Source organism: Homarus americanus, unplaced genomic scaffold (genome assembly GCF_018991925.1).
Source record: "Homarus americanus isolate GMGI-L3 unplaced genomic scaffold, GMGI_Hamer_2.0 scaffold27433, whole genome shotgun sequence".
Taxonomy (NCBI): Eukaryota; Metazoa; Arthropoda; class Malacostraca; order Decapoda; family Nephropidae; genus Homarus; species Homarus americanus.
Genome location: NW_024740313.1, coordinates 111,097 through 128,848, shown reverse-complemented (window position 1 = coordinate 128,848; position 17,752 = coordinate 111,097). Strand labels below are relative to the sequence as shown.

Genomic DNA, 17,752 nt, shown 5'->3' with positions numbered 1-17,752 from the left:
TAACTTTTCCATTTATATGTGGATGGGGTAAGGTTGTCTGCATGCATGTTGGTTGGTGCCCGCAAGCTAATACACTATGCACATATGGAATTGTCTGTGTATGTATGAATTTAAACCCTTTAATACAAGAATACTGAACTCTTCTTCATTTAATCATTTCACTCCTAAGCTCAGTATACATTTGCATTTCCCCCACCTAAGGTTTCATGAAAGAAAGATAAAAAAAAATACCTTATAAACTAATTGAACATTGTTAAAAGCCAATCCCTTTAAGTTTCCTTTGTAGTACAAAAGTTTGGGCCACTACATCTCCCTGTGTTAACAGGTTGTTTATATAGTCAAGCTAAGCTTCATAATCATAATTTTTTTAAAGTTTTAATTTCCATCAGAATTAGTGCCTGTTTCCTCTAATTTTGCAGTGCACTTGTGTTTCCATCTGGTTGCGTGTTCTGATAAACATCCTTGCAACAGGGTGTTTGAAGGGTAATTGAGCAGCTGTTAAATTTCTGAGGGTTAATTATTATTGCTGGTGACATGGCATCATGGCACTCCAGGATATTTGAAATGTAGTGGGAAACTTCAGTCCATATCTCATACTTGTGTAGGACTCTGGTCTCAAGTGCATGAGGTACAGTTGTTTACATTTCTAATGGGTACAGTGGCTGCCTGCCAGACAAGAGATAGGAGCCAATGACATTTTACGTGGTAAGCTATATTAAAACTAAAACCATGCAGGAAATGCGAGGGTAGTTATGCTAGTTTTACTATGATGTAAATAAACAGTGGTGCCATATCTCACTCAACACGTCAGCCACTGTACCTATTACAAATGGAGGCAACTGTCCAAACAAAGAACTAAAAGAGTTGAATGTCATCATAGGGGAACTACCTGATGTCCTCAAGAAGCTTTTCAGATATCAGTACAGTATAATGAACTGGATCATCCTGATTGTAGTGAGTATGCAAGCTGCTAACAGCAACAGCCAGGGTGATGTAGTAACCACCCAGAAAGCTTTGGTCTCATAGCAGTTGATGGGAGATGTAGAAGAGGTTCCTAAACTAACTCAGTAGCACCAGCTTCATTAAACCCCCTGGAAATACAAATCCATTAATTTAAATAATTGGGACATCTCAGTGTTTAATAAAATGTACTGTAGTAGAAATGGGCAAAGTCAGATTATGTTTGGACCAGTTTGATTACATGAGCAACTACAAAGAAATTATCACTTGACCTGTGACAAATTAAGAGGGGTGGCTCTTGAGTTGGTTAGTTTGGAGGCGTTTCATATAATAATCTGCCTTATTTGTGGACAGTGTTGTACCAGAATTACAGATTCAACAAAAAAAAAGCAATGACACTGATACAAGTCGTATTGATTACAATATATTACAATTGATTACACATTTACTGCTTCATCTTAAGAATAAAAGTTCTAAATTCTCTAGTTCCCAGGAGTTGAATAGAGACACAGCAAGAACTAGTAAGTCTAGTCTATGCATTTATAGCAGATGTACTGTATACTTCTATAAAATTTTCATCATAGTCTCCCTTTGTGGTAAAGAGAGACCTACACAACAGCCTTCCTCACCCACATCTAGTTATGAACTGTTAAGCTTTTTGATGTGGTGACTGGGAATCCTACCTCTTATGTTTTGACTTTCAACATCGTGTTATTAGCAATACTAGAAAACTCGTTTAATGGTTTTTATAGGCCATTACTCACTCAACCACACAGTTATATACAAAACCATGCTAATAAAAAAAAAATGCCCTCCTTCTCTGTCTTTTAATGTACTGATCCATCCATGCCTTTTAAATGAGCATTACCACAATGTGTTTGGTTAGAAGACCAGTTGACCTTGGGTGTTCATGGGAGTACAACCATGGCAGGAGTAAATTGGGTCCTGATCTCCCTTTGGTTTTCTCTCTATGACCACACTCAACATCACATGATAATCTGTAACATTCACTCTATCTCCACACCGTACACTCATTGACTGCATTTTTCCATTTTTTTCCCTTATTTGTGCTTTATTTGTTTGTAATTTATGATCATCATTTACATGTTCTCTTTTGTGGCACAGTCGCAGCACTTACCTAAATCTCTTATTTACATTTTTTTATAGCCCACACTTGTTTTAAAAGATCACAATATCTCGCTTGTTTCACCTTCCACCATTCATTATTTCACTTCTAGAATAATAATATTCACTTCAAAGTACAGTACTGTATCAGTTATCTATAGTAACTAGTTTTTAATGTTTTTCCTGAAGCACACTTGACAAATTTGCTTATGTTCATATGGTCCTGTATAATGTTCTCTAGGTGGTCAAGTTTTTGGATCAAGTGTGGTGAATGTTGAGTCTTGGCGGAGTGTAGCAACACTACGTGGTCACGAAGGCGACATCTTGGACGTCGCGTGGTCACCAGGGGATGTGTGGCTGGCATCAGCATCCATAGATAACAGTGTTATTATATGGAACACATCTAAATGGCCAGGTAGGTTACATCATGTCAAACTAACATTAACAAATATATCGTAAGTCCTGAACTTTTGAAGGTCAACCTTCCTGCAAAACATGTACAAAAATCATGTCAGAAGCCTCTTCCCCATCCCTTCTATCTCATTCTTTTTCCCCTCTGTGTCTTCCGTCTTCCTCCTCAAACCTGAGTTTTTTATCCTGGTGTCCTGAATACCAGGTTACAGTACTAGACATTTTCAAGCCCTGTATATTATTTTCATTAATTTTTTTTTAGATTGTTTGTTTAGTTTTAAAAATTAGGGTTATTGTTTTCAACTTGACAGAGCAAGTGCGAGTTTTAAGAGGACACACTGGTTTAGTGAAAGGAGTGACATGGGACCCAATTGGACGTTATTTGACTTCTCAAGCAGATGATAAGAGTCTGCGTATTTGGCGTACCACAGATTGGACGACTGAAGAAAAGATTGTTGATCCATTCACTGAGGTAAGTTGGTCTGTTAGTTACTGAAAGAAAGATGAGAAAACCATTGTTTTTTTAGGTTTAATGTACAATATTGAATGTATCTGATCCTTGGTCAAGTATGGTTGGTAAAGTGCTACAGTGGGAATATTTTTAATCTCACTTTCCTCGGAGTATAGTATAGGCTAAGACATAACAGTAATAAGCTGCAGTACAGGTTTAGGGATGTGGAACCTGTCATTTGTTTCATCCTCAGTACTGTACCCCAATCATTTAACACCCATTGTACACCATTCATTTAACACCCATTGTACAGTTTCCTTTGTGTTATTATATGGATGAGTACAGTACTTTATAAATGGTTAATTAAATTTATGTATACTATATACCCTGTACAACTTCTCCTTTGGTTTTGGCTGAACAGTGTGGTGGCACGACAACTGTCCTACGGCCAAGTTGGTCCCCAGATGGCCAGTACTTAGTCTCAGCTCATGCTATGAACAATGGGGGTCCTACAGCACAGATTATTGACCGTGATGGATGGAATACTGATAAGGATTTTGTTGGCCACCGGAAACCTATAACATGTGTGGTAAGTTTATCTGGGTGAAGTGCTTAAGTTAAAAATTGCCGAATGATTAATTAAATCTGAGACGGTAGCTAAGGATTCCTTACTCCGCTCCCACATGTGTAAAAGTGGAATGCAAGAAACCTGAAATGTCCACTGATGATGACCGTCATTTAAGGGATAAGATAAAATTGCTTTAACTTTTGTAATTGTTATGCAGCAAAGGGGTAAGGTTCATAACAAACAAAAAGTGTATACGGTATATTTAAAAGTGAATTACTCCCACTACGGTATAATACTGATTGAATGTTGCCCCTTTTAATAAGTGAATACTTGATGATTGGAGTAAAGAGAGTTAAGTAAAATGTATAACTATATTTACAAACACTTGCTACTAATAACATTGAAATAGAAAATTATTAAGTAGAACGTATTATGTTACTCTAAGGTTGTAAATATCACCAATAAACAAATCAATAAACAATCATAAATGCAAGTAACACATATACATAACACTCCAAAACAGCCACCAGCCTCACCAATGAATACCATGAGTACATCACCAGATGGAAGACAGAAGTATACTGACAATACAGGTCAGTAGTGGAGGTCTTGTGACAACCTGAGCTTGTGTGCGACTGGCCTGACTGAAGCTGTCTACTTCTATGGGTTGCTTTGAGCAGATTGACCCAAACATTGTACTTAACATGTCAATGTTACTTTTACATAATAGAATTTATGATTATAACCTATTCACTTAGACAATGACAAAAGTAATCCTATGTTGACAAAATATATAATTGTGCAATATATATAGAGAATAAATACGCAGGTACAATACGTTTGGCAGGAATGATAGTGGCCAGATACATAAAAGTACAGCTCGTGAAGCAATTGGTCGTTAAGGGTTATAAAATTATATTATGAGATACATTGCATGTAATGCTAATCATGTTGTGAAAAGTTGAGATTGAGGAATAGAGAAAGAGGGGTAGCAAAGAGACAAGTGGAAGCAGAATAAAAAAAATTGCAAGATGGAAATGGTTTTTGTATGTGGGGGGAAACCATTATAAAATTTGATTTGGACATAAGATAAACATGCCCAACCACTACAGTTATTGGTAACAACATTTAAAAGTACCGTATTAAATAATATTAAATATGTGGTTGGGTTTAAGAAAAAATGGTTAAACAGAGGTGGAAATTAAGTTATAAAGGTAAGAAACATACAAAATAAGGCCTGGATAATTAAATGGTAAATGAGATATGTAAAGACAGTGTGTTCAGAAGATCATGGACATACTTGAGAGAGAAAGAAGGATATTTAGGTTATACAGTACAGTATTTGGATCTTTACTAGAATATATATTGAGAAAAGATGAAGTTTAGATTTTATAGTATATTATAAAGGGAACATCATGGATATTACTGAGAGAAAAAGAAAGCATGTAATTGTTGTAATGTATGTTGGAGGAAATGGTCCATCATCTTTGGAGTAGAAAAACGGTGTGCATGACTTACCATATTGTGTGAAGAGAAATATCATAAAAAATTTCATGGAACCAATTGACAAAACACAATTTAGAATATTATACAGTAAATAACTGGAATGTATTTGTAAACTCTCCAGCGGTTCAACCCAAACACCTTGAAGAAAGTTGACCCGAAGACAGGCAAGTCGGTGCAGTACTGCTGTGTGGCCATTGGTTCTCGTGATCGCTCCATCTCAATTTGGTTCACTTCACTCAAGAGGCCACTGGTGGTTGTTCATGACATATTTGATGATTCTGTAAGTTATGGAAAGTTTCAGTGTTTATATATTTATAATGGAATATTATACCTCACAGTACAGTAGTTTGTGGCCATACAACAATATGTCTAGGTAACTGAAGATAACTTACTATTCATAATGCTAATTCAATTCAATAGTTTCTTCGATGAAATTTTATACACTGTTATAAGTCAGTGAAACATCATCTGCAAATAAGGGAGTTTATTATATTTATAATTGTGTGTGGTGTTTGTCCAGGTTCTTGACCTCTCATGGAGCAGTTGTGGGCGATATTTGATGGCAGTGTCTAAAGATGGTACTCTTGCTTTCATCAATTTCTCTGTGGAAGAAATAGGATATCCTCTATCTGAGGACGAGACGGTGGGTTTAGAGTTATTGAATACTGTATTTAAATTATGCAAATGTTGTATATCCCTTGGTCACTAAATTTTCCTACCTTTAAGTTTTTCCTCAATATTCCCTAACTCACATGTCATACACTTGTATATTCTTGTGTATTTCCTGTTGTCCTTGAGCCTTTATTTCAGAACTCATTACTATTAAGGTACTTGTATCTCTTAATACTGTAAGTGAGAAAGGAATTGTTATTTGTTGTGATTGTATTTGGAAAAGTTAATTTTTCTGTATCAGGAGTAGAATGAGACTGAAATGTTCATAAAGATCTAACATTTGTAGAAACTAAGGTAGAAATACCTTTGGAAAAATAAAATGTAAAATATACTTAGCTGTATTGATTGAAATGCAGATACAGTGGTCCCTCGGTTAACGAGCACAATCCGTTCCAGCAGGTTGCTTGTTAACCGAAAAACTCGTTAACCGAAACCATTGATTCAATGGGTTTTTGGGTAATTGGTTCCAGCTCACCGAAAATTGCCTAAATTCAACAAAAAAGGTAGAAAAGTACATTTACTTTGAGGTGTGTATGTAGAAGGCTCCTGGATGATGATGATGGGAATTAGAATGGGGGTGGAGGAGAAGGAAGAAGAGAAGTCACCCCATGGTGCCATTTCACCCATAAAATTTTAGCTCTCTTGGTGTAATTCAAGATTATTTTCTTTAAATCAACACTGCACTGCATTATATATTGTCAATATGTAAAATATATTTCAAAATGACCAATAATTTGCTTGGAAACACAGAAAAAAGCGTTTAGTTGAAGAGAGTCTCAAGCAAGATGTTACCTCCACTGAAAACAGAGAGACTAACGCCTGTCTGGTGTGTTAACAGGCTGGATGGCACGCCAGAAACTAGTTTCTTTACCTTCAATTATGCTCAATAATTGTTAAAATTACTAAAAAAGTTAATATTAAACTTTTAAAATTATTGAATAGTATAAACTTCTTGATATTTACTAAAATAGTAAGGAATTTAAGCCCTAAAACCGATTACTGTATTGGCGGACTACTACTACAGCTGGTGGACCGCCAAATGCAAGCGAAAACATGTTGAAGTCGGCTCGTAAAAAAATCGTTAATCGAGGGATTGCTCGTTAACCGAAGTTAAGAATCTTATGGAAGGTAAATCGTTAACCGAAATCTCGTTAACCGAGGGACCACTGTACAGACAAGTACAGTACTGTATTAGGAATTTTGCATTTGCTTTATACTCAGATTCTTTTCTCATAATGTGATGTCATGACCAATTATATCTCCTCTCAAGATATTAGGATTGCTTTTAATCCTCTGTTACCTGAGATAAACGGTTTATGGTTAAGTGTTAGTTTAGCAGGAATAAACACTACCATCCTTTGGGTAATGTCTCCTGGACTTATACAGTGGTCTCTCGGTTAACGAACGCCTCGGTTAATGAAATTTCGGTTAACGAATTACCTTCCATAAGAATCTTCATTTCGGTTAACTAAAAAAAATTTGGTTAACGAAATTATTATGAAAATGTTTCGACATGCTTTGGCTTGCTCACCAGCTGGAAGATTAGTCCGCCAATACAGAAATCGGTTCTTGGGCTTACATTCGTTAAAATTGGAGTAAATATCAAAAAGGTTGTACTATTCAATAATTTTCCAAGTTTTATATTACAATTTTTAGTTATTTTAGTACTTATTTAACATAATTGCAGTACAGGGAACTAGTTTTTGGTGCACCCATCAGCCACTTCACTCACCCACCAAGACCTCAGTTTGTATCTCTGTTCAGTGGAGGAAACATCTTGCTTGTGGGTCACTTGAACACAGAGTATTTTTACGTTTTTACAGTACAATTATTGGTCATTCTGAAATTTATTTAACATATTGACAATATATAGTGCAGTGCAGTGTTGATTTAAAGAAAATAATCTTGAATTACACCTAGTGAACTTAAAATTTTATGGGTGAAATGACGGCATCAAGCATGGGGTGATTTCTCTTCCATCCCCACTTCCTTCTCTTCTCCCTTCTCCTCCACCCCCACTTCTAATTCCCATCATCATCAACCAGGAGCCTTCGGTGAGCTGGAACCAATTACCCAAAATCCCATTGAAACAATGGTTTCGGTTAACGAACGACCTTCTGGAACGAATTGTGTTCGTTAACCGAATCCACTGTAATTAATAGTTTTTATTCTTGCTTAACAAGATTGCATGTATTCAAGCTTTTTAATTATGAATTTCAATATGTAGTTTATGTTCTGCCTTCAGAATAATCTTCATATGAAGCTGTATGGTAAGTCAGCTCTGACGTCTGCCTCATCATTGAACCCCACGATAATAGAAAACCCAGAACTTCTCCGTCTTCGTGAGGAGGAAAGAGCAAGGGCAAAAGCAGCAACTGCCAGGTAGAATGAAATATTTTGTATGTTACCTTGCATTCCATTTTTTTTTTATCTCTTCTGTTATTGTTACTCCTCTCATTTTTGTTTAGGGCGGATAAAAGAGGACAGACCCTTCAAAGATGGGAAAACAGACCATAACAAGTATTACAGTATACAGAGCAACTGTAGATTCAACATTTTTATAAACATTTTTCTGATTATTTGTGAGAGGATTTTCCCATTATTATATATTTGTACTATGTGTTTTGTGTCTACACACACACATATACAATACAGGTAAAGGAAATTACTGTCTCTAGAACGAATGGCTCCCTGTCCTGGCCGCGAAAGTGCCAGCAACTTTAAAACTACCCTTAGACATTCTTGGGTACATCCAGGGTGTCGTCCGCGAATAATAGAGGACCGCAAATTATCCGGGCGTACTGTACAGTATGAGTGCTATTCCTATGATTAGCCCATGGAGGTAACAACTTAACTGACAATACAGTACAGTGGAGTGTAGGTAATTTGAGGGTTAGGTGCCAGAAGATATTGTGTATCATCAAATTGTGAATTATAGTTTAATTGATTTAAATGGAAATACTGTAATTATTTTGATTCTGGAGGCCAAGAAATGCCCATAAACTGTTCCAAAGATGCTTTAATGAACACTAAACATCCTACATAATACATAAAAAAGATTATGTAGGAGAAGGGCTTGGAACTTAAATTCTTGCCATGAGGGGAAAAATACTGATAGAGAAATCATTGAATGATGTTTAATAAATGGATATTTATTCCTCAGTGAGCAAAGTCAGCGACCAGCCCCACCAACACCCCAGCGAGCCCCAATCAACAAACAAATTGAAACGAGAACAGCTGATGGCAAGAGAAGGATCACACCAATGTTTATTCCTCCAACTGAAGGGTATGTGTTATCATATTAACAAATGTCATCACTTATTCTAGCAACAGATCTGAGGGTGAAGGCAGCCAATGAGATTTATTGCCACAATAAGATACATAAACAAAATTGTACAGCCAGTCATACCTTTAGGTATTGGTAAACCTATGTGACTCCTAGTACCTCTGATAAAGAAAGATGGGATGATTCTTTGTCGTCACCAATAAATTTTCACAGTGCAATACTATTTTATAGGTCCCCACACACTGACTTCTCTTGTAATAATCCCTGCTGCCTAACACAAAAATATTAAACAACCATAATGGCCTATACATTTATTTAACACCATACACTCTAGCTGCCATTTGCTTAGCTGTCATTTGCTATCACAAACTCATTTTCTGTTCTAACGTGAAATCATATTTGGTGCACATACAGTATACTGTATGCTTCCTCTGAGTTAGTAAACCCAGAATAAGTTTCCTTTAAGAACTCTCCCCCTCAACTCTCTCAAGGAACTTCACATTTGTTCACCTCTTGGCCAGATGTTGTATTTCTAGTTTAAATTTATATATTTGCAATCAGCTTAAATGGAATCTGACAGTAATTTTCAAGCTCAATGTCTGCAAATTTTTAATTAATGTTGTCAATGAACTGGTTTCCCTAGTAAAAAAAGGTAGAAATATCTACTGTATTCACGGAAGTTCTGTACAAAAATTTTTGTATAATTTCTTGTGGTTGAATCGTATATTATGTCATTGTTTATTTTAATTCCAGTGTGGAGAGTCCAAACAAGTCCTATGAGGCAAGTTTCTCCTCTAGTCAACAGGAAAAGAGTAAAATTGTAGTAGAAAAAGTTGATGGAGTGGTGGAGCCCAATGTGTCAACCAGTCGACCACCATCAGTTTTCTGTGGTAATTCTAGCAGCTCTCCTGGCAAGGGAACGCCTCTACCAGCGGAGTTCAATGGTGTACCTGCAGGTTTACCTGCTAGATTTGGCAAGTAAGTCTCTCTATTTTGTTTATGAACTGTTTTCCATGTAGACTAGATCTGACTCAGTAATTTCGGGACATCTTGCCTTTTATATTTTTAATTCTGTTTATGAATTTTACATTCTACATAATTACTCAGGATAAGTGGGGGAACCAACACCCGGATTTATGAACAGGCTCCTAGTATACCTTATATACTCATGTGTAAAATGCTATCATATACTGTAAACTATAGTACAACCCAGATTTTTGGGTAAAAAAGGCCTGAGTCTCTCATTTTCTGTGTCTTTAGTATAATTTGACCCTAGCTTTGAAGAAATTCTAGGAACTATCCTCGACATTTTGTACCAAGACACCAGATTCACACCAACACATCTTGGCTGTGACCACCACCACAACAGCTGATGCTATGAACAGTGTTACCTAATTTGAAACTGAATTCCCACCAGTTACCAGCTCCTATGAGGAATATGATAAAATAATATATGCCAGTAAATTTTTATTATATGAGGAATAAATTAAAATTATACCTATATGTAAAATAAAAAAAAATTCAATACTGTATTGCCATTTGGCTGCTGGACGACAAAATTTGTCAGTCATTTCACTATTCACAGGAGACAGCTCAGAACAACTGAGATCCCTCACTCCCCTTCCTCTGCTCAGCATGAACTCTTAAGCACATGAAGAAGGTTTATTCCATTTATGTTTTTCTCTTTATGGTAATTATTTATTTAAGAAATATGGATTTATCATTATAGTTGTATAATGGGTCTTCTTGTTTTAACAGGTCGTCTGGTAATAACTCTGAGAAGCAGGTTGATGGTCAGGTCACTACTTTATCTAATAAACGCAAACAGGAAGATGCACAGCCTATTATGGTCAAGCGAAAACGTGGGCGGCCTCCACTGTATGATCGATCCTCCGCTCCAGTTCCCCCCCGAGCTCCCTCCCCACCAGCAGCTCCTACGCCTGTTTCATCACGACCACCGGTAGTTACCACACAGCACATTGGGCAGCCTCTGCTCCTACTACCTGAAGCATCTCTATCAAAATCAGCAAGAGTTCAGGTAATGACATCTTCTCTACATATCTCCTTATTTTGGTAAATGTAACTTCAGTAAACTCATTTAACTTAAATGAATTAGGATGAGGATCTTATTTGGACTTGTAGCTACAATATTAAGTAGAAGCTTCCCTCTATACAGTGCTCATTGTAGACAGTCTTAATGAGATTCAAGATTAGTGTCACTGGTTGTGAGCTCATTTGGTAACCTAGGTAACCTGAATGAGTTACTTTGATTTACTCTCTTTGGACATGAGATATTTCATTTTATTAATAATTAGTGACTCTGTTTCTTTAATGAGAGTGCAGTATATGCTTCACAAGCAAATACTGGGTAGTCATGGGTTGATACCCGAGTAGAGTGGAGGATTGGGTTCCCTCCTTGAGTACAATATTAGATGCACTTGCCAATAATGGAACACATTTTTGGTCAACTAGCATACTGTCAAGTCGGTAACCTGCTAAATGATGATTGTTTAGAGTCAGGTGATCACCACCTTTTTAGCCACCCTGCATCAGAGAAGGAAAAGGCTTGTGTGAATAAGAAAAATAAAAATGAAATCCTCCTCCTTCAGTGTAACCTTTATGGTTATTGGTGTGGGATATTGGAGCTTTGAGAGCAGGGAGAAGACCAAGTTGGAGCTGGACAGACTGTATTGGTGTATTAATGAGGTCAAAAGGTGTCTGTCAAGTTAGATAATGCTAGAACTATGGTAATGCATAGTGAACAGTGGAGTCATGTGTGGCATAGTCAGTATGAATTACTCTTGAGTTAGCTTGTTTGTTTTGTGAATTGAAATGAAGTGTTTTTTCACTGTAGTCACCTTTGTATGCAACTTGAGTTTATGAGAAAGTGTAGTGTTGTTACTTTGAGCTATCTCTTGTTGCTTTCTATGCTCTTGCATCACTTACCATTTCCTTCCCTTCTTGTGGTGTCTGTTTTCTTGATCAATCTCATGAATTAAACTGAAGATAATCTTTAGTACTATTGATTCTCAGGCTTAATACAGTTCAAACAAAAAAATATATATATTTTTCAGATACCAGGAGAGAATTCTCAAGATGGTCCTCCAACTTTACTAGTGGTGGAGAATGACTACCGCATTGGTGGTCGTGTCGGTTTGGGTACACCTAACTTGCATCGGGTTAGCAGGACACAATTAAACGTTGTGAGTTGGGTGGTTTACCTCACGTCTCAAGTGACAGCTGCTTCTGCTACATCTACTACTGCAGCATTCACATGTCAGGACAAGTCTCTCCACATTCTGGATATTAAAACTGGTATGTTGATAACTCCACATAAATATGGGGATCACATTGAAATTGTTTTGCCATGTTTGTTACTCCATCCATTTTGTCAGGGTTTTTTTCTCAAACCATTTGTGTTAAGTTTACGAAATTTAGTTTATAATCTTCTTTTAATGTAGGCTGCTACTGTATTGATTTTTAGCAGCAATTTTTTCACTGCAGTTTTTTCTTTTTAAACTGAATGCTAGTTTCATGAAATTTGGTATACAGTTTACATTGGCAAATACAGTTCTCTCCAACAGTCTGCCTCAAATTTGCAGAGGAAACTAATAGTAATCTCCCTGTTAGCCAGAACAAATGGTGTAGAGAGCTTCCGAGTTAAGAGATTTCCGGGTATTGAGACAAATTCTCTTATCCTGGAAAAAACCCACACATATATGGAATTTTTCCGGGCATTGGTGAATGTTTCCGAATCCAAACAACTCATCTGGCACAGAGTACCATTGCTACAGAGGTTTAACTGCAATCGGACAGACACCAAACGGTATTTATTTATGCAAACTTACCTTTTGCTGAATTATAAATAAACAAAATATACAATAAAAACCCATAGAACTGGACTAATTAAGCTACAGCGATGTCATAACTCAGACGAAATCCTTTAATCGGGTGTGCTTATCAGTACAGGGGGCACAACTGATGAAAACAACAACCAACATATTACACTATCACAGCTTGGCTTATTTACACTCATAATAAATTAGTTCAAATAAAAAATATCTTACTTATGATATGATTCCTGTAAATTCAGTTGTTTTTTATTTAATTTGTTAATATATATAGGTAAGGTTCTAGACTCCAGAAGCTTCCCGAACTACAAAGGAAGATTCTAGATGGTTCCAAAGTCCCGACATACATATGTATATGGCATGGATGACCTTATACAGTTTAAGATAAAGTGTACAGTACTGTCTAATCTCTGGCAATGAAGTGGATGCAGGTTTACCCTGTAAACCGACGTCACGTTAACTGCCATTTCACATAACCGATAATTGTATATTAGGGAAATACCCAGCAATTTTGATGACTACCCCATTGATCTGACGATTGGGGAAGGAGCGGCAGAGCGCTTTGAGTTGGTGCGCGGTGGGGTGGTGCGAATTCTTGCCATGAGTACGCAAATTTGTATTTCGTGAATTATCATGACTACAGTGTACACCTAGACCTCGACTTACGATTTACGGGGACTTACGACCGCCTCAGATTTATACCGAAATGTTTCCAGTTAATGTAGTCTCCATGTATAATTAGAAAATTATGGGGGCCCCATGTGCATTCAGCTGACTACATTAAAGGTTAAGTGCTCAGTCACACTGTATCCATTCCTTATTATTTATTACTTTCACTGTACTGTATCCATTCATCATTATTCATTACTTTTACTGTACTGTATTTCATTGTAGATTTTTTATTAAATTTTTTTTATTTTTTTATTTTTTTTTTTTATTTTTTTTATCTATGTCGGACTTACGACCATGTCGGACTTACGACCTGGATTTGGGTCCCTAACCCCGTCGTAAGTCGGGGTCTAGGTGTATATGTTGTTCATATATCTCTCTCTTCTTTCTTTTCTCTTTTCTTACTCTTCTCTTATTTTCTTTCTTTACTATTTTCTTCTTTCTCTTCACTTCTCTCTGACTTTTTGTGTTATGCAATCATGCCTAAGCACCCCAACAATACTTCCTCTTCTGTTAAACCCATAGACGATGGCAAGCATTTTAAGTAGAATATATATTGTCTTTAATAAATATGAAATGACACTTGATGTGTGGGACTGGCTGTTGCCACAATCGTAAGTTCGTTTTTATTGCATTATTATATACAGTATTCTCGTATGATCAGGCTAATGTGGTTATGTTTCATCATAAATAATATAACATATAGTATTAAATAATAAAGCAAAATACAATACAGTTCAGTAAATAATTTTACTTCAAAGTAAAAGACAAGCTGAATCACAAGGAAATCCTCTTCCCTGACCACTCCTCCCTCCTGCCGAAAAGGAAGGGGGGGCTGACCATGCTGCATTTGCCAGTTTGTTGTTATTTATTCATTATAATCTCGTTTGATCAGCCTCTTATGGTGTATGTTTCGTCATAAACAATATAATATACAGAATTAAATAATAGAAAAATATACAATATATAACTTGTAATATGACTTCAAAATAAAAGGCCAAGCTGTATCAGAAGGTAATCTCTTCCCTGACCACTCTTCCTTACCTGTTGACTTCTGTTAAGGCCAACTTTCAACCTGATATTATTGATTCATTATTATTATAATCTACTATGGTCAGCCTCCTAAGGCGTATGATTCATTGTAAATAATATAAAGTCTTCAAAAACAGAAAAAATATAATGTATAATTAGTATTTTGACTTGAGAATACAGTAAAAGGATACATTGTATCGAATGTAATGTCTCACTTTCTTCTCTCCCTCCTCCCTCCCACAACATAGTAACCTTGCAAAAAATTTAATTACCGTACAGTGATATCCCTGTTAGCCAGAACAATTGGTGCAGAGCACTTTCGGGGATGAAAGATTTCCGGCTAATTAGACGACTTTCTCAAACCCGGAAAAAATCCTTGTCCCTGGAATATTTTCCGGTTACTGGGAAAAGTTTCTGAGTGTCTAAATTAGATATCTTGCACACACAGACACTAACCCACTACCCCAGAATGTTTCTGGGTGCTGGGGATGTTTTCCTTGAATCTAAACTACCGGAGTCCATAAATGTGGTTTTAATTAAGTTAGAAACTCCATTTCTTTACTATAATAAGCCAGAATAGTTTATCTAAAAGTTTGGTAAAATAAATATACAGTCATGCACCGGTTAACGCATATACGTCCGCCCCCCCCTCCCCAAAAAAACACTTCCGTGACGCCTGCTGGACCACCACTCCACGACCCCCCGACGGAGACACGATGATCCTCCCCATACTGGCCAGATATTATGTGTTAAAGGAATATCCTTCCTTCCTTAGGCATTTGCCTCCAGGTGTAATGTTAACCTACATCTATTGACGATAAAATCTTTCACCTACAAATTGACAATAACACATTTGCTGTAATCAGACATATCTAGTTGCCTCAACAATTGCAACCCTAATTGCAATTGGGGTTGCAATTTCAAACTCTGTGTCATTACTAAGGAATAACGAAGTCTTGGGTGCACTCTAAGATTAAGAGAAAACGGAGGACTCATGCGTCCTGAAGCGAGAGAAAACGGACTCCTATGACGGGGCACTCAAATAAAGATAAACATAGCTACATGTTTTGTGGACTACCCACTGTGCAGTATTGAGCGTATCCTTTTCATCACTTTGTAATAAACCTAGTCATGCCTATGTGTGTTTCTGTTAATAACCATAACACTATATCTTTGGTGGGTCTGAATGAAAGCGGTTGTACAAACACAAGCACTCAGACTGACAGACTTGACAAGTTTTACCAACCATAAAGACAGTTGAAGCTTTAAACATCACTCACAATGGATCTTGAATATTCCAACTGTAATCAGACATATCTAAGTTGCCTCAACAATTGCAACCCCAGTTGCAATATCAAATTCTGTGTCATTACTAAGGAATAACGAAGTCTCGGGTGCATTCTAAGATTAAGAGAAAACGGAGGATTCAGGCGTCCTGAAGCGAGAGAAAACGGACTCCTATGACGGGGCACTCAAATAAAGAAACACATAGCTACATGTTTTGTGGACTACCCACTGTACAGTATTGAGCGTATCCTTTTCATCACTTTGTAATAAACCTAGTCATGCCTATGTGTGTTTATGATATTTACCATAACATTATATATATATTTAGTGGATCTAAATGGTCGTAAGATGGGAAACTTGGGGTTGGGTGCCTGGAACCAATTAGAATAAATCCCATAAGTTCTTTACTTTCGGGCAACGTCCATTTCGGTTAACGTCATGTTTCCAAGAACGTATCTAGGACGTTAATCGGCGCATGACTGTATTTGAAAATTAAAAATCTATATGATATGGGCATGAATGAAGCTGTACCGGTATGTTACCGCAAAGACTGGTATTTTCCACTCCCATGGAGCTGTGGGGGATTAGTGGGTCTCCTGTACCTAACCTGACACAATGTCAGGTGGAGGTAGGGTGGGGGATTAGTGGTCTCATATTACTGACCTAATGATGGAATGTCAGGCCACTCTTTCTTGGCCTGGGGATTAGTGGGTCTTGAATAAATACGAAACCTAAAGTATTTTTAGGGAGATTGTATAAGTATAAATAAAGTTGGAGTGGAAATGAGTGTTGCCAAGCACTCCTCAACAGCTGGCATTTAACCCTTAAGCCCCGGGTTAGGGTGCTGCTGGCAGTAACCCTCCCCCCCCCCGTGTGGGGGGGGGGGAGATAAATCAAGAAAATCAACTTAAAAAAACAAACAAAAAAACTGGCGGAAATAGGCAGACGTTCTGTAACATTACCCAGGGCCTAAAGGTTAACTCGCAGTCACACACACTCAAATTTGTCACACAATAAGACCCTCACTCCTTATGTCTGCTGTCGAACCGTTTTTGGGGGTGAGGGTCGCCATGTCACTTTCCGTCACTCAAGCATGGCTAATTGTGATATGGAGATGAATTTGATAACATAATGATCCTTCATAAATTCTCTAGAAACCGTTTCCAATAAGATATCCTTAAATGAAATATTTCTATATGATATAGTGATGGGAAGCCCATTCTTTTATAAAAAATATCATAAGAAATGTTGATACCGGAATCAGTAAAGTCAGTTCTAATTTCATTACACATTTTTTTTTTTTTTTTTTATCCTGAAGACTTTATTTAAAAGTTTGGGTAAATGAATATATTAAAAAAAAAGCTCTATATGATACAGTACGGGCATTAATAGAACTGTTTCTTTTATCTTCACCTCTGATCGGCTCGTTACTCACTTGGACGATCGTCACGTCTCTGTTACACACTTCACTCAATTGACTGTAATTCATAACTAATCATGTCTTAACACTTGCGATGAAGGTTGGGTGGGAGATTAATGGGTCACATTACTAACCTGACCTGATGCAATGTCAGGTCACCCATTGTTGGGTGGGGGATTAGTGGGTCTTATGACCTGAATATGTCTTGAATGACATTATTTTTTACCTATGAGGTATATACATACTACTGTACTATACTGTATTATATATGAAGGGTACATGTATTAGTAAGCACAGATTATTACAGTAACGTATCTGCTAATTAATGAAAACAAATAAACAATATTGTATCATGAAGAGTCAGTACAGTAAACAAACTGTGAGACGACCCTTGTGGGAGGGGGCGGAACGGTCGCTTTTAACCCCCACGGAGGATAGATTAACGCTTATAAAATGTCACTGACTTGACTTATGAGAATATACCGGTAACTTGTATTGCTGGAATTCTTGTAAG

At 36.9% G+C, this 17,752-nt stretch overlaps 1 protein-coding gene across 1 annotated transcript in view; it reads left to right on the top strand.

Moving 5' to 3' along the window:
* Window positions 1–17,752, top strand: part of LOC121875412 (protein HIRA-like) — a 55,155-nt gene that overhangs the window by 15,082 nt on the left and 22,321 nt on the right. Inside the window, exons 4-13 of the mRNA XM_042379964.1 lie at window positions 2,327–2,500; window positions 2,808–2,968; window positions 3,369–3,536; window positions 5,143–5,301; window positions 5,542–5,664; window positions 7,939–8,075; window positions 8,857–8,979; window positions 9,733–9,957; window positions 10,738–11,017; window positions 12,054–12,294. Coding sequence (XP_042235898.1) covers window positions 2,327–2,500; window positions 2,808–2,968; window positions 3,369–3,536; window positions 5,143–5,301; window positions 5,542–5,664; window positions 7,939–8,075; window positions 8,857–8,979; window positions 9,733–9,957; window positions 10,738–11,017; window positions 12,054–12,294 — 1,791 coding nt within the window. The remainder of the gene's footprint in view (window positions 1–2,326; window positions 2,501–2,807; window positions 2,969–3,368; window positions 3,537–5,142; window positions 5,302–5,541; window positions 5,665–7,938; window positions 8,076–8,856; window positions 8,980–9,732; window positions 9,958–10,737; window positions 11,018–12,053; window positions 12,295–17,752) is intronic.